General features: G+C 38.1%; 1 protein-coding gene across 6 annotated transcripts in view; it reads right to left on the minus strand.

The window, feature by feature from the left end:
- ZCCHC17 (zinc finger CCHC-type containing 17) overlaps positions 1-18,637 on the minus strand; it is a 47,695-nt gene that overhangs the window by 10,633 nt on the left and 18,425 nt on the right. For 4 of the 6 annotated variants that reach the window (XM_081586068.1, XM_081586069.1, XM_081586070.1 and 1 more), the window contains 4 exons: positions 13,752-13,852; positions 12,245-12,336; positions 3,220-3,320; positions 1,095-1,240 (listed from right to left, as the gene is read on the minus strand). In XM_081586068.1, the coding sequence (XP_081442194.1) occupies positions 1,095-1,240; positions 3,220-3,320; positions 12,245-12,336; positions 13,752-13,852 (440 nt within the window). The remainder of the gene's footprint in view (positions 1-1,094; positions 1,241-3,219; positions 3,321-12,244; positions 12,337-13,751; positions 13,853-18,637) is intronic. The other 2 variants (XM_081586071.1, XM_081586073.1) reach the window with 1 other exon arrangement.

Consider the following 18,637-nt stretch of genomic DNA (forward strand, 5'->3'; position numbering starts at 1 on the left):
CCTGGAACAAAATGACCTCTTAATAAGACTTTGCTAAAGCTTTAAAACAAAACAAAACCAAAGAAAACCCGAAAAGTAAATAACTGGCCACAACTAAAAAAATACTACACTACATGAGAACAACTATTTCTGATCTAATTATAGCATGGTTGTTTTTTTTTTTCCATTTCCTCTCTGTGCAGTATGCTACAAATGCACTGGGTTTTTTTCTGCACTACAATAATGTCTGTTTTATGAATTGTTTTGCTATAAGTTGTAGGTGGAAGACACAACTCAGTGAGACAGACACTGATCCACTGCTGGGTGCAAAATAAGTACTTTTTAGAAAGACAATTTGACAAGATGTATAAAGAGTCTTAAAGCCCTTATTCAGTAATCTTACTTAGGAATTTATCCAAAGAAAGCAATAAGAGATGTGGCCAAAGACTAGGTTGAAGTATTCAAATATATTCCACAAAAAATATGATTAAATAAACCATCATTTAGCCATAGGGCAGAGAATTGTATGGTGCTCTTAAATCAAGTTTTTAAGAATACTTAGGGCTTCCCTGGTGGCTCAGATGGTAAAGAATCTGCCTGCAATGCAGGAGACCCGGGTTTGATCCCTGGGTTGGGATGATCCCCTGAAGAAGGGAATGACTACCACTCCAGTATTCTTGCCTGGAGAATCCCATGGACAGAGGAGCCAGGTGGGCTACAGTCCATGGGGTTACAAAAAGTCGGACACAACTGCGCAACTAACACGCACAAGAACACTTTAGGATACTAGAAAATGCTTTTGATAATTATAATGAAAAAAGTAGGATACAAACTATACCTAGCAAGATGATGATTGTGCGTTTATGTGTAAACACATACATATATATATATGTGAAAATCATCTATATATATATAATACATAGAGAATTATATATTTATATATGTATATATTTACCTAGAAAAATATAAGAATATTAAGAATCTCACTGGGTGGAAAGATTACAAGAGATCTTAATGTTGTTTATGTTTCTCAATATTTCTAAAATTTCTGCAAAAAGTATATTTTTATTTTAAAACTCAAAAAATATGATAAATAAAAGCAAGATAGCACTCACCTTCTTTCTTTTTCTAGAAGAATTTCTCGTGGGGTCAGGCTTTTCAAATTCTGCTGACTTTGCCTCTTCTTTCTCCTCTTCCTCATCGGGTATCAGAGAGTACTTGGTCCCACCTGGTTGCATGAAACAATCCTTTGCAAAGTGGCCTGCAGAAGAGAAGTAGAAAAGGTAGGGAGGGAAGAAGCAATCTCTCCCCTTAGCAGGTGGATTTCCCTCAGAAGCTCCTGAAGGGCTGGCTGGTTCAGGAGGTACTACTAAGTTCATTCACAGCAGCTGTTGCATTCGGAGCAGCTTGATGGCATTGCTCACTCAACCAGAGCTAGACAGGCAGCTGGTCCTAGAGCTGTGGGAAACTCTGGCACTGCTTTGAAAATGGCAAAGAATGTGAGGATATAGGCTTGTGCTGCCCTCATTTGCAACAGGGTTCAGTAATTTTTAAAGGTCTTGTTGTTGTTTAGCTGCTAAGTCGTGCCTGATTCTTTTGCAACCATAGCTATGGACTGTAGCCCACCAGGCTCCTCTGTCCGTGGGATTTTCCAGACAAGAATACTGGAATGGGTTGCCATTTCCTTCTCCAGGGGATCTTCCCAACCCAGGGATCTAACCCATGTCTTCTTCATTGGTTTTAAAGGTCTATTTGGAACTTATTTCCGACAATGAAAGGCTGCTCCTGAGAGCAGAATATTTAGCAGAAGGAGCCGAGTGGCAGGCCAAGAAGCCCTAAAGGAAGATAGCTCTTAGGCAGCAGGCAGGATCACAGCACTCAAATTCAAGCTAACACATAGAGAGACAGCAAAGTCACTTGGGGCAGTCAACATTCACAGCCTGTCAGGTCCGGCAAGGCCTGAGAGATCATCAAATCCAACAATGCATTTGCAGAAGACATAAAGGCCCAGAGTAAAGAAGTACCTCAAGGTCACACAGACAGCAGCAGAGCCAAAACTTACCCTGGGTCTCATGTCTCCCTGCCCCTGTGCTCTTTCTGTTGCACCCAAACCAACCACCTTTGGCCTGCCTGGGCCAAACTCTATCTTTCATTATTCTTTTCTGCCTCATGTAACACCTGGTGGAAACAAGTTGAAGGTAAGAGAACCTCACTCTCCCTGAGCCTACATTACTATTAAGGGGCCCTTTAACAGATGCTACACAGCTGGTTTTATGTGAGCTTTTTGTAGGCCCTGCCTCAGGGGCACAAAGAATTTGATGAGATCATCAAAAAGCTATGTGTAAACTATAATACTTTGCAACTCAGAGTCCAGAAGCTGAATGGTGCCTGGAAGGAGAATACAGCATAGAGTTTTCCAAATATCTGGAATGATCCCACAATACCTGCAAGGAAGTATTAGTTCTCTCAATTTCATTTTTCCCTTCCTCCCTCTACATTAATGATAAGTCAGGACTTAAACCCCACAACCTCAACCAGGGCACAAATCTGTTACCACTCGTAGAAAAGTCAAGAGAGCAAGGTAGATGAAAGGCTAGGGAGACCTGGTGACAAATTGAAGTCACTCTGAAAATGAGAAGATGGCAATCCCTCTCATTATAGCTCCAACAAGGGAAGTTAGGCTGAAAGAGCTCTTTAATATTTGAGTAGGACTGGAGGAAACTTGAGGAAACAAAGCTAAAAGGAAGTGACTAGCCTGTATTCTTTACTATGAAAAAAATATTGTATTCAGAACTCAGAAGTTATAGAGATAAAGGTAAAATAAGCAAGAAAGGATTGACTTGGATCCTTAAGGAATATATTTCCACGTCACTTAATTTTTGCAACCGAACAATAATGGTCCTTAGAGATGAAATTTAGATTGTTGACAATAATCCAACACTCTTACCCCTCCTGTCATAGTACATGGGGGCCCTGTCCAGGCAGGGCATCGCCTCTGAGAAAGGGGAGTAGTGGTGGTAGTGTAGTACCCGGCAGGGCCAGCATTCAGAAAAGGAAACAGAAAAAGCAACAAGTCATGAACTCTGATGTCAGTCTAGTAGGAACAGCAGATAAGCAGATAAGGCCAACACTTGGCTAAAACCCAGGGTGATCTAAAGACACACTAGGTGGCCTCCCTCATCCTGTAAAGGGTTCATCCACAAGGAGAATAAAATTGAAATGGCAGAGGCTTCACCTTACCTTTACAGCCACACTTCTTGCAGGTGGTGTTCAGGACAGCCTCGAGAGTGATCTTCTGTCCAGTGTAATCCTGGAAGGACCGCCTCCGCCTCTCTTCTTGCCTGTAATGAAATGATACTGACTGTTGGCCCTCTTAAGAAATGTGGCCAGAGATACTAGTAGTTAATACTCTATGTTGGTTTTTTGTTTTGTTTTTGGCAGGTAGAAGGGAGAGAGGAAAAGCACTGGACCTAAGGAGATAGGCAGTAAAAGCAACAACGTAAACTAGACAATTTTTTCATTCAGGACAAGGCTCTGAATTAATTACTATGAATAAGACTAGATTTCATCTCACTGATGCACAGAGGATGAAGATACAATTACTCACCTTGCTAGGTCCCCTACAACCCTTACAAGGTCACTCCTGGGTGACCATCAAAGATTTCTTAGAAAATCAAGTCCAAATTTCTTACGCTGGTATTCAAGGCCTTTCACAGCTGTCTCTAACCTACTTTTCTGGCCTCATCTTTACTTGTACAATATGCTCAAGCCAAACCACACTATTTTACCTTCCCCAGATGGTTCACTGCTTTTTCTTAGGCCCCTCCCTCTTTCTGAAATGCTTTGCTTCCCCTCTTTAGTCCCACCTCACCACCTAACTACACCCAAACATTTCAAGGCTCAGCTCAGTTGTCGCTCCTCCTTCTATCAAATTCTCCTCCCTAAGTCCCTCAGCCAGAATTAATCTCTTTGTTCACAGTCACATAACATTTTTAAAAAATTCTAAACATATGACCAAAGAAGAAAATACACACAGAAAAGTACTCACAAGTATACAGCTTGACTGATTGTTCGCAATTTGAAATATCCACATAATCAGTACTCAGAGAAACAGAACATCACCAACACCACAGAAGGCCTTCTAGCCACTATTGCCTCCTCCAAGAGTAACCACTATTCTAGTTGCTAAGAGAATAGATTAGTTTTACATATTTTTCTAAGTTATATCAAGAGAATCAGAGTATGGACCCTTCTGTATCTGGCTCCTTTCACCGCTTTGTGAGATTCATCTAAGTGTTGTGTGTGGCTGTGGATCATTCATTCTCATTGCTGTAAAGCATTTTTCTGTTGACGAATATTTGAGTAATTTCTACTATGAGATTGCTTCTGTGAATTTTCTAGCACATGTTTTTTGGTGAACTTGTATATGTACATGCATTTCTTTTGGGAAATGTCTAATTCCAGGTAGGAGGGGAACTACTGAGTTACTGGGCATCTGTCTCAGTAGACACTGCCATACAGTGTGTTTACTAATTACACTGCTACCAGCAGAGCCAAAGTGCCCCAGCTGTCACAGCTTTTATTACCTTTACTATAATACACAGGACCTACACAGAGTATTCTCAGAAAATGTTTAATTGAAGAGTATCACCCCTGATCACTCTTCCTTTCAGATTCAAACTGCATCCTATATACACTTCAATCCTAGCACATATCACACCACATAGTTATTTCTTCCTAGATCCAGGGCCCATTTAAAAAATATCTTACTTGTCTTTGTTTCCCTGGCACCTCAGCCCAAGGCTTGGCAAGCAACAGCATCAATGGATGCTTGCTAAAATTTCTTTGTTCTTCATCCAAAATATTTTTCTTTACCTGAATGTCTTTAATTTTGAACTCTGACTTCACCTAGGCTTTTCCAACTGTTCACTAGCGGGTCTCTCCAGAGTCCCGCAAATGTAGAGAAATATTTTGCCAAAAGAGCCATATTACCCAGAGAAATGCAGGATAATCAAAGCAGAACAAAGCTACTCACTTCACAAATTCTAGTCAAGTTTTATGGGATATGTGGGCTCAAGACAGGAATCAAAAAGGATCAAGATACTCCACATTCTGTCCCATTCATTCTTCAAAGTTCAGTTCAAATATCGGATCTTCTATAAAATGCTCCATTACCACAGGCAAAGTTAAATACTCATTTTATTTTACTAATTTGTCTATATTTTGCCTCACCATCTATTCCACAACCTGATGCGAAAAGCCAACTCACTGGAAAAGACAACTCATTGGAAAAGACCCTGATGCTGGGAAAGATGGAAGACAAAAGGAGAAGGGAGCAGCAGAGGATGAGATGGTTAGATAGCATCACCAACTCACTGGACATGAATTTGAGCAAACTCTGGGAGATAGTGAAGGACAGGGAAGCCTAGCATGCTGTAGTCCATGGGGTCACAAAGAGCTGGACACAACTTAGCAACTGAACAACAACAACTTTACCACAACCAGGACTTGAAAGGTAAAGTCTATGTTATACTCTTTTCTATATCTGAGCAGACAGCACATCATCTAGCATACTGTTGTCCAAAAAAAAACCCGCAAAGATGTAAAGTTCTATAAATTTATGTCTGTACTGCTGACTATTTACATCTGACTTTATGTCTATGGCTAATGAGCACTTCAAATATGGTTTGTGATTGAGGAATTAGATGGTCAACTTTATTTACTTTCAATTAATTCACATCTAAATCGCCTATGTGACTAGTGGCTTCCCAGCTGGGACAGACCACACAAGCATATGGTTTAAGTTCTAAAGTCTGTTCATATCCCTAGCTTGTGCTCTAGAAGAATCTTACTGAAATGATAGAAGGTCAGCTGTCTGGTATGGGTCACAGGAGAGGGTCCATTCAAAGAGTGAAGCTTGAAGAACAAACACCAAGGTGAGAAGCATGAAGAAGTAAATGGTGAGTTACTTACCTAGGGTATAAAGTTTCAATTAAGGAAGATGAGTAAGTTCTAGCGATCTAATGCACAGCATTGTACCTATAGTCAACAACACTGTATTATACACTTAAATATTTGTTAAGAGGGTAGATCTCACGTTAAATGTTCTCACCACAATAAAAGTAAATTTAAGAAAACAAGGCAGGTTCTTGGAGACATAACTTGAACAGTCACAAAAACTCCATTGCTTTCAGATGTCATTTGTAGAGCTCAGTTTCAAGTGGCTGTGAGTTGCAGCCTAAGCAAACCCTCATTATAATCAATTCCAATCCTCTGTGGATTCAAACATACCATAAGCCAAATCATACCTCCCACCTAACGCTCAATTCAACAAATATGGCACTCACTCCCTTTCTGTCCTTATTGCCATCAAGCTAGTTTAGGCTTCAGTATATTTCACTTAAACAGTAGTAATTCATTTACTGGTCTCCACCACACATAGTTGGATTAATCTTTCATTTTTGAGTTTAACTAATGAGAGGCAAACACCAGTGCTAGTACTAATGATGTGAGGAAGTATACTAAAGTAATAGGACATGGTAGAAAGAGATATATAAATGGATAATTACAGTGTGGTCATACATAAACGCTCTTTCTAAAGACTATACTACGCTGGTTAAACCCAACTAGAAACTGTATTTAGCCCTTTTCCATTTGCAGATTCACGTATTAGATGACCTTGTTAATATTCAATACTTTGGGGCCTGAGGGAATGAAATATAAGACCACTAGATTTTGATGGAGAATGAAAGGTAGTTGTCAAGCTGTGGGTAGCTGGAGACAACATGAAGATATTGAGCCTAACAGGGTGAAGCCAGAGAATGTGGTACCTGGAGATAATCATCTACTCAGGAGTCTCTCCCACTCAAAGGCTTTAAAAACATTCATATTCTTTGACTGATATGCAAAGCTGTCCACAATCTAACTCCAACCTATCTTTCAAGCCCTACATTCTTGTACCTAACCATACCCTCTTCTTTCCTTAAACAAGACTCTTGAATGTGCCACGTGCTTTCCTGCCTCATGCCTTTCCTCAAACTATTCCTTCTGCCTGGAATACTATTCTTTCCCCTGCTGCCTGACAAAATCTTACCTGTTCTTCAAGACTTAGCTCAACTGTCACCTCTTTGACCATCAAGGCCAGATATCAACTCTTCCTCTTCAAGCTATTTCTTAGAATCCTTCCTTTTAATATTTATTACATGTTGCCTTGTATCAAAGTCATTTGCATAATTCCTTCATTACACTAAGCAGTAAGGTCCTTAGACAGAAACCTTGGTATTGCCATTGTACTTCAAATAGAATAGGAGCCCAATAAATATTTGTCAAATAATAATGTGATCACTCACCTAGAGCCAGACATCCTGGAATGTGAAGTCAAGTGGGCCTTAGAAAGCATCACTACGAACAAAGCTAGTGGAGGTGATGGAATTCCAGTTGAGCTATTTCAAATCCTCAAAGGTGATGCTGTGAAAGTGCTGCACTCAATATGCCAGCAAATTTGGAAAACTCAGCAGTGGCCACAGGACTGGAAAAGGTCAGTTTTCGTTCCATTCCCAAAGAAAGGCAATGCCAAAGAATGCTCAAACTACCGCACAATTGCACTCATCTCACATGCTAGTAAAGTAATGCTCAAAATTCTCCAAGCCAGGCTTCAGCAATACGTGAACCGTGAACTTCCAGATGTTCAACCTGGTTTTAGAAAAGGCAGAGGAACCAGAGATCAAATTGCCAATATCCGATGGATCATCGAAAAAGCAAGAGAGTTCCAGAAAAACATCTATTTCTGCTTTATTGACTATTCCAAAGCCTTTGACTGTGTGGATCACAATAAACTGTGGAAAATTCTGAAAGAGATGGAAATACCAGACCATCTGACCTGTCTCTTAAGAAACCTGTATGCAGGTCAGGAAGCAACAGTTAGAACTGGACATGGAACAACACACTGGTTCCAAATAGGAAAAGGAATACGTCAAGGCTGTATATTGTCACCCTGCTTATTTAACTTCTATGCAGAGTACATCATGAGAAACGCTGGGCTGGAAGAAACATAAGCTGGAATCAAGATTGCAGGGAGAAATATCAATAACCTCAGATATGCAGATGATACCACCCTTATGGCAGAAAGTGAAAAAGAACTAAAGAACCTCTTGATGAAAGTGAAAGAGGAGAGTGAAAAAGTTGGCTTAAAGCTCAACATTCAGAAAACTAAGATCATGGCATCTGGTCCCATCACTTCATGGGAAATAGATGGGGAAACAGTGGAAACAGTGTCAGACTTTATTTTTTGTGGCTCCAAAATCACTGCTGATGGTGACTGCAGCCATGAAATTAAAAGACGCTTACTCCTTGGAAGGAAGGTTATAACCAACCTAGATAGCATATTTAAAAGCAGAGACACTACTTTGCCAACAAAAGTCCGTCTAGTCAAGGCTATGGTTTTTCCAGTGGTCATGTATGGATGTGAGAGTTGGATGGTGAAGAAAGCTGAGCGCCGAAGAATTGATGCTTTTGAACTGTGATGCTGGAGAAGACTCTTGAGAGTCCCTTGGACTGCAAGGAGATCCAATCAATCCATCCTAAAGGAGATCAATCCTGGGTGTTCATTGGAAGGTCTGATGTTGAAGCTGAAACTCCAATACTTTGGCCACCTCATGTGAAGAGGTGACTCATTGGAAAAGACCCTAATGCTGGGAAGGATTGGGGGCAGGAGGAGAAGGGGACGACAGAGGATGAGATGGCTGGATGGCATCACTGACTCGATGGACATGGGTTTGGGTAGACTCCGGGAGTTGGTGATGGACAGAGGGGCCTGGCATGCTGCAATTCATGGAGTCGCAAAGAGGCAGACATGACTGAGCGACTTAACTGAAGTAAATGGCTACACTAACTAAACAACTACTATATATAAGGCATTATGTGAGATACGAAAGATAAGATGTGGCCTCTGCCTCACTGCTTGTATATGTTCTTTCAAAAGAAAGAATGTGGAGGACTTCCCAGGTAGTCCAGTGGTTAAGACTCCATGCTTTCACGGCAGGGGGCATGAGTTCAATTCCTGGTCAGGAACTAAGATTCCTCCATGGCATGCAGAATGGCCAAAAAATAAAAAACAAATTAAAAAATAAAAAACAAAAGAAAAGGTATAATATCAGATACTAGAGGAAAAATGAAATATTTTAAAACAATAACTACAAGTCGTTGCTATATGTTAAATTTCTACTACAGATTAGACAGTAAGTTGAAAGTGAAAGTCGCTCACTCGTATCTGACTGTGACCCCATGGACTATACAGTCCATGGAATTCTCCAGGCCAGAATACAGGAGTGGGTAGCCTTTCCCTCCCCTTCTAAGCTAAGGTTCTTTATAAACAAGATTTAATTTAAATCACACCATCATTTCTATTACACCAAGATGTAGGTGCCATTAACTTGGTACAGTGAGGATATACCTTCACTGAGGTTCAGAGAGGCTAGGTAATCTCTTCAGGGTCATACACTAGCTTGGGGCAGAACTAGGGCTCTTCCTGATTCAAGTCTAACTCTCAAACCTGTCATCATTCCACTATACCATGCTTCTTTCCTAGATGCAGTCTATAAATAGTTTACAACAAAAGTTACTGTTCAGCCACTTGGTCATTACGAGAATTAGCCCATAAATAGAAACATGTACAACATAAAACCAAGGGGTCCTTTCCTTTCGATTTTCTTCTCTCGTTGTAAGAAAGAGATGCAGCTCTTTTATCTTATGTGTTTTATATTTTTTACCCTTATAAGAGTGGATTTAGGAAATCTCACTGCTTTTTGATGTGTTTGTATAGATAGGATTCTTTGGAGCAGAAGTAATTTATTACAATGTAATCAGTAAATATCACACTTAACATTTCTGAGCTCAGAATTATAAAAAATTTCCAATGTAAATGTAAAGTATTTGTCAATAATTAGCCCTACCAAGGAGAAGGCAATGGCACCCCACTCCAGTATTCTTGCCTGGAAAATCCCATGGACGGAGGAGCCTGGTAGGCTGCAGTCCATGGGGTCGCTAAGAGTCGGACACGACTGAGCGACTTCACTTTCACTTTTCACTTTCATGCACTGGAGAAGGAAATGGCAACCCACTCCAGTATTCTTGCCTGGAGAATCCCAGGGATGGCGGAGCCTGGTGGGCTGCCATCTATGGGGTCGCACAGAGTTGGATACGACTGAAGCGACTTAGCAGCAGCAGCAGCAGCCCTACCAAAATACAAAAAATCAGCCGTACAAAACTGTCAACATTTAGAGACTAAACTACAGTAATATGGAAACTCTGTAACTCACACGCAACACCTAGAAGCATCATGTGGGAAAAACGATATTAGTTTTAACATCAGAGAGACCTGGATTCAACCCACCATAACTTGTTATACAATCACAGGCAAGTTATCAAGCTAGAAACTAAGAAAACAAAGTAAAATGGAAATAACACCCACTTTGCAGGTTGTTATAAGAGTTAGACACATTAATGTACATGAATCACCTGCATAAGTCTAATATATAGTATATATTTAATACATATTACTTCCCTTCCTTCATATTCAAAATTATTTTTTTTCAGAACTATAAAGGCTTCCAAACACTGCATTGCCAAGACCCCACTCAAACAACACTTTTTTTTTTCTTATTCAAAAAAAATTAAATAATACGATGGCCACTAAGAGCACCAAATTAGCATGAAACAAACAATGTGATATTTTATTGTAAGAAGCAACAAAATAATGTCATGGTTAACCTGAGGATACACATATGATTTTAGTTGGCTTTCAGAAACACTGAAAACAGTTCATAAACCCCTCAGTCTCCTTCAACGGATATTAAGGATCCAAGAGCCACCGATTAGAAACCACTTGTGAAGTGAAAGTCGCTCAGTTGTGTCCAACTCTTTGCGACCCCATAGTCTATACAGTCCATGGAATTCTCCAGACCAGAATACTGGAGTGGGTAGCCTTTCCCTTCTCAAGGGGATCTTCCCAACCCAGGGATCGAACTGGGGTCTCCTGCATTGCAGGTGGATTCTTTACCAACTGAGCTATCAGGGAAGCCCTAGAAATCACTAGCACATCCTAATTTTACAGAGCTTCACAGATACTGTGTTTTCTACAATTTGAAGGCAACCCTGAATTGAGCAAGTCTATTGGCATTATTTTTCCAACTGTATTTGCTCACTTTATGTCTTAGTATCAAATGAGGTAATTTGGCAGTATTTCAAACTTTTTCATCATCATTATTATTTCATTTGTTATAGTGACCTCTGATGTTACTGTCATCATTTCAATACTTTTTAGTAATAAAGTATTTTTTAATTAAGATATATACATTGCTTTTTAGACACTGTGATATTGCACACTTAATAGACTCTAGTATACTTTTATATGCACTGGGAAATCAAAACATTTATGTGACTCACTTTATTAAGGTATTTGCTTTATGTGGTGGTCTGGAACTGAAACCACAGGATCTCAGAGCTATGCTTGTATTCAAGAAAGATTCTGAGACAGCAAATTCCATGTATCATCAGACAGTATCCTACACAGGAAATCTTCTATTCATAAATGAAAAGTCAGAAGAGCCAGTGAAAGTAAGGTGTTGTGTTCAGGACACAGCATATCCCAAGATGCAGGAGTCTAAAACCCCACTGGAGTTGTCCCTTGTACATGGTCTTTGCCTTTTTTCAGTCCCAGAGCTAGGGGAAAGCAATTAACAAGTACCTCATGATGAATGCTTTTTGGCTAACTGGTTAAAGGGCAGAAGCAGAAAAAGAATAAGGGGAACGAAACTAAATCATTGACAGATCACTTCTATGCTAGGAGCTGCATGTTTGCATTTCATCTTAGTGTTATCTACAACACTTTCTGGGCTTCTTTGGTGGCTCAGATGGTAAAGAAGTCGCCATCAATGCAGGAGACCTGGGTTCGATCCCTGGGTCAGGAAGATACCCTGGAGAAGGGAATGGCTACCCACCCCAGCATTCTTGCCTGGAAAAATCCCATGGACAGAGAAGCCTGGTGGGCTATAGTCCACGAGGTCACAAAGAGTCGGACACAACTGAATAAACACGCACGCGCGTGCACACACACAAACACACAACACTTTCTACCTCTAAAAACCAAAGATCACATAATTCATCAATATCACAGTCTACAAACAGTGGAGTTTCCAGGTGAGCCTGATTCACTACATCATTCTGTGGTTTGAAAAGTTATTTTAGCCTTTCCAAACCTTTTACCTACTCAATGATAACGTTGTTGGGATCAAGGTCCTTCCCAGTCCCTTGGTTGACAACCTTCATGGAGAGGGATACTTTTATCCTATCATTTTTCATCTGAAAAAGACAAAAGCAAAATCAGCAAAAGCTCAAAGTACATCATTTGGACTGCTGGTCTAAAATTATCTAAGAATTGGAAGTTTTTATCATGTATCTAACACTGAGTTCCTCTAATGGTCAAGGTACTGTGCTAGGAACATTGTGGGTACTAATAAGCATAACAGGCAAATTCTATGGCAAAGGCATTTCAGGAAATGGTTTTCTTATCATTCTTGACCCTCCTTAAGGGAAAGACAAAAATGATTGCTCAGAAATCCGGGGCCTGTGGAAGTAACCAGGCAAAAATTAAAGCTGTTTCTTTGATACAGTTTAGTGTAATCATCGGTTCAGAGATCCATGAGCATAGAATGGATTTCAGACCATTCCAGTGGACTAGATCTCCTTTTGGACTTTGTCTAAAATCTTCTTAAACATGAAGTCAACTAACAGTGTCTTTAAATGTGAAGAAAGTTGTTAGCCACATTGGTTTTCTTTTGCTTCCTTCAGCACTTGAAGGCCTCTACAATTTGGGGTCTTCATCAGCTACTCTCTTTGCCTGGAATGGCTCCTTTTCCTTTGGGTCTCAGACCATATACAACCACCACTCTCTCAAAAGTCTGTTTCTGACCAGTTTATCTAAATCAACCTCCACATCATTTGACCCTATTACAGCACTTACTGTAACCATAGTTATTTTTAATTATTTTAGTTTGCTTACTTCTTACTTATCTCCTCTTGTATAGAATGTATATTCTAAAAAAAAAAAAAAAGAATGTATATTCTACAGAAGTTCCATAACCACTGAAGTCACTTATATCTGATTAACTCTTGTATCCCTCAGACCTAGTATATACTAAGCACTCAAATATTGTTGAATATCTCTTTCAGGACTGTCTCCTCTGCCATTCTCTGGTAGAAGAGTAGGTCTCAGTTTATGTGCACATCACTCTGGTGGTCTGAACAGACCCACAAACCCTCAACTGAGCTGCTGTTAACAGGGTCCTCCAGCATTTTCTCACTTTCCCTCACATAGCATAGTGTCAGGTATTATGAAAAATGACTGTAAACTCTATGTTCTTTTTTGTTTTGGTCCAAATTGAAGTTTATTTGGAAGTTTTCTACTAAAGACAGTCTCATAGATTTAAGTTTTCTTTTTTCTTTTTGGTTCTTTTTTTTTCCTCCACATCCATCATTTGGATGAACTTCAGGGAGGGAAGTCTTATAAACAAGTACTTATTGGACCACACTTATTACAGTTCACACTATCTTTCTGAGTTTGCATGACAGATAGATAGCCAAAAGGTTTAAATTCAGGTCAGATTATCAGCCAGTTAACAACATATACACACTCATGAAATATCACCATGAAAAACTTAGAAAACCCCAGCTTTTCTTAACAGTTTCTAACCAGTTAAAGTTGCACAGAACTTTACCTCTCGGCCAATAAGCTTCACCCACACTTTGTCTCCAACATCTACTATCTCAGAGGGCTTATCCACGCGACAGGATGACATGTGAGTTCGATGGACCAGACCTATGCACAAGAAGAAAAAAAGCACTGGCATGTCTGGTATTCACACTCTAAATAACACAGTAAAGAGACAATGGGAGTTGGGGATTCACTGAAAAAGTTTTCATTGGTTTAAAACTGCAAATTAAAACAATTTGAGATGACTTTTTATACCTAATCAACTAACAAATACTCTTTAAAATAATGCTTAATTATAGAGTAGAGATGTAGAGATGTGATACAACAGCTATATTTATATAATACTGGTAAAAATACAAGTTGGTAAAATTCTTTGAAAACAAAAGGCATAAAGATGTTTATATCTTTGATACAAAAAAATACCACTGGAATTTTTCCAAAAGAAAAATTCAATAGAGGCAAAAATTTATGGCATACAAAAATACCTGCAGTATTATTATCTACAAAAGTTAAAAGTAAAAATTATGACAAAATGTAAATGACCAATACTTGGAAAACAGCTTGATAAATTATGATAAATCTTTTGTTAAAGAGTAAGAGCCATTTAAATTAGTTATAAAAAATAATTATGATGTTAAGTGAAAAAAGTAAAAATAAACAAGGTTGCCATTTTTAATCTATTAAATTAGCAAAATATTTAGAAGAGAATAATATCCATAAATATAGTAAAATAAGAAATACTGCTGAAGCTAACATAAATTTTTAGAAATCACTTAGCAATGGCTATCAAGAGTGATAAAAATAGTTAATAAAATTAATAGACAGCCTTTTCTGTGTCTATCCAAGGTCATTTTCTGGGAGAACCACCTTCCTTACATTCTAAAATAATCTGGTCGGTCCTTGTAGTTTGGTTGGAGCTGATCTAACCCCCAACAGGCATAGTCAGTCGAGGTACTTCATTCCCCAGGCCACAGCAACTGATTGGTTCAGGGACAGACACAAGATACTAGCTAAATCAAATCTTTCTCAAGACTTTTGTCAGGATTATAAACTACAAGAAGTTACCAATGCCCATCTTTACCACCAGGTGGCAAGAGTCAGCCAGATGGAAGCAAAGAAAAACCTGCATAAACAAGAGACAAAGCCCTGAAAGCATAAAGCACCGGATCCAGCCCTGGTGGAAGCTAGATTTATTAATATCTTACACTGCCCAGGGAAATTAGCCAGAAATTTGCCAAATGTTTCTCCTGCATTTCTGTCCCTAGCAACCAAGAGTTCTAATAACTAACTTGACCCATAATCACTTCTGAGACTAAGAAAAAACTCTTATACATAGAAAAATCTGTATGTACCTAGAAAAGTGATTTACATCAAAATATTCAATGTATTTTTAAGACAGAAAAAAATAGAAACAACCAAATATCCACCAATAGGGTAAAGGCTAAGTCAACTATGGTACAGCTACTTGACAGTCTATTAAAAACAATGTTCAAAAGATTATGTAAAAATATATCAATAATTCATTCTTTTGCAAATATTTGAGTACCTACTATGTGCCATGCATTGTAGGAAACAGCATTTCTCATTTAAATTATGAAAATGCTTAAAACAGATTCCAAATATTAGAAAAGAATAATCCAAAATGCTATAGCAATGGTTATACTAGGGTATAGGATTGCAGGTTAATTTTTTTTTATTTTCAAATGTTCTAATAATAGAGAAAACTCTATTCTGAGGGAAATGAATATAATAAACACTTATTCTGAATGAAAATAAACCTGGAATCTAAAGAAAAAATAATAAGTCAAAGATTTCTGTCCAAAAAACTTGCCCTCCCTAAAGTTTCCTGAGAGAATTACTAACCTTTATTCTCAATCTCTCACACACATGCATACACAAGGTTGTCAGCACATGCCTGTAACCAAGTATCTGCCATCTGTGTTTGGAGCTCCTGTGGGAAGCCACTCCTTTCTCTGCTCATGGTTATTGGGTCTCTCAGACCTACTTCAGCTGATTCTGGAGGCTGAGAGTCTATCTTTTAATACTAGCATAGCCAAAGTGCTTTATATGTATTATATAATCCATGTTTTACATTTCAGACCATCATATAATCTTTAAATTGGATAAAATTCATGAATCTGGGCTCTTTTCTTTTTCATGATCAAGTAATGAGCAAAGTAACCTAATTAGAAAACCCAGAGGAAATTCAGATGCCCTAAAGGAAAGGGAAACTTTTCATTTTGACATTTTTTTGGCTGCAACTGTCCTCAAATTCTAAACTTCACTTTTTTCCTAAACTGCAAATGGAAGTGGTGAAGGAAATTAATGTTGAACCTAATATACTTGAGAGAACATTTTCTTTCCTGAAACAGGTCTATTTATTGGAGTACCACAAAGAAAGAATGAGTTAACTATTTGTTCTCCTATGTGTTTCCAAAGTAGGATATTTTTTGGCCCAAGCATCTCTTAAATATGGCATTTTGCAAAGCATTAATAATGAAAAATTATAAACTTAAAATGATTATGTGATACATGTGAATGATAAACTAATGCCATTTAAATGTTTACAAAAAGTATTTTAAAAGACAAAAAAAATGTTTAACATTCATTAAGTGTAAAAGCTACAAAATGTATACACAGGATATAGTCTTAATTTCAGTATGTTCATTTCTATGTACATATGTGACTATGAAGAAATTCACTGGAATGTTAACAGCACCTATCTCTGTGTGGTACTAATGATATTTGCTTTGGTAGGTTCTCTCTTATTATTCCATAAGCATGAATATTTTTAACAATAAAAAATGTTAACTATAAAAACAGAATACATATATATTTATAAATAAAATCTAAACATAATATGTACACTATGATTGAAATTATGTAAAACTATGTCTCATGGACACAGATGAAAAGGGAACATAAAAACTGTTATACTGGTGTGTAGAATTTTTATAGTTGAAACTTAATGGCTTATCTCCTTCGCTTATTGGGTGAATTAAGAGAAATGGTCGAGCCCACAGCCTTGAATGTAAACATCAGGTAGGCAGTTGGATATGTAAGTCCATAGATCAGAGAAGGGGTATGAACTGAAAATACAAGGTAGGAGTCTTCAGCATGCAGATGCTTATATACCAAAATACATTAATCAGACTGTCAATTTAGTGATTGGTTCAGAGATACACACAATTCACCAAGTTATTAACTTACAATAGAAGATATACTTTTCTTATACCTGGAAGGTTCCAAGTCCTTATCTGGGAAAACTATTCACTGACCCCAGTATCAAATACCTAAAAATCAGATTAATAATTGGAAATTGCTTCAACACGGAATAAGAATAAAAGGGAAACAAACGTTTTGAGAGATGTTTCCTGTCCATGAAGATTTGATGGACTTCTTCATAAAAGAATCCATCTCTCTAGCTCCTATCAACAGATTCATTTCTCCCTTAATAAGGTAAGATAAACACTGCCAACTTCAGGCTGTCAGGCTTTCTTTTACTATGTTCCAGAGATTGATATCTACTCATATAATCTCTCCCTAGTAGAAAGATACAATCAATTAGATTTCAGTCTACTAAACTGCAATTTCATTCCAATTCTTTTTCCCTGGAATTAAACCCAGATTACCTTGTTGAAGTCTTGAATGTTCCCATCTCTTCAGTCAAGGTTTACAGGTAATTACCTGGTATATTTCTATCTGTGGCTAATGCTATACTCTGTATGGGGGATTCATCGTTAGTTTCATTCTCAGCCTGAATTTTTGGGAAGTATTTCATTGTTAACCACACACACCACCAATAGCTGGATTAAGTATATATGGTAGAAAACCAAAATAAAACATGAGGCTCCCTCAGTTCGTACTGGATACCTCACTAGATACAGTATGTCCACAAATCCATTTAACTTTTCCTTACATTAGCCCTGTGACATAGGTTCACATGAGGAAATAGTCTAGAAGTAAATTGTCCAAAGTGACAAAGCTGATAAAGAACTGCAATTCAAATGTCTTCGACATCATATTGATACTTCTCCATTATTTTCTTTATTATCAATCTGTTATCTTTTCAATTAAAAAGAGAAAGACGATCTGTAACAGTAGAAACACATCTAATTCTTTCAGAGCAAAGGCTCTAAAACAGAAATCAACAAAAATGCATTGCTCATTGTGTCACATGGAGGAAGCAGTCTGTATCTGGATCTCTGACATTAAGTCGTAAATGCCCAAAGGGCATATCAAGTCCATCACCATATTCAATAAACCCAATATGATACTTAAACAGTATGAGTCCCAACTAAGTGTCTGCTGGTAAAAGAAAAATAAATTCTGACAACTTAGAAAGAGCTAGACTCTCAACTGCCATATGAAAAAAACAGAATTAGCCTATTACAGTTCCCTTAAAAATATTCTCCCAACTGTTTTAGGTTTACCATTAATTTTACAAACTTCACTGACAATAAAGGAAAGAGGTAAAACTTACAAACCATTAGAGGTCAGCTGCAGCCAAAAAACATCAGAATAAGGTTTCCTTTACCTCTGGGATGTATGAATTTCCTCTCTAGACTTTAAAAGTTAAGTTACTGAGCTGGTCAAAAAGTTCGTTTGGGTTTTGTTACGGAAAAACCCAGAATGAACTTTTTTGGCTAACTGAGTATCTTCAATCAGCAGTTTACAACAATAATGTAAGCACAAAAATTAAAGTGCTTGCACATCCTTTATGTTGTTGGTATTAGGGATTCATTCAGTTACTAAACATCCACTATACTATAAGCAAAAATGGATCCAAGGATGAGTAAGACATGATCCTGCCAGTCAAGAAACTCTAAAAAATAACACACATGGTCCCATTTCACGGATAAGGAAACTAAGGCTCAAGGACTAAGCAAC

Source organism: Giraffa tippelskirchi, chromosome 3, assembly GCF_054371585.1.
Source record: "Giraffa tippelskirchi isolate mGirTip1 chromosome 3, T2T-mGirTip1v1.2.pri, whole genome shotgun sequence".
NCBI lineage: Eukaryota > Metazoa > Chordata > Mammalia > Artiodactyla > Giraffidae > Giraffa > Giraffa tippelskirchi.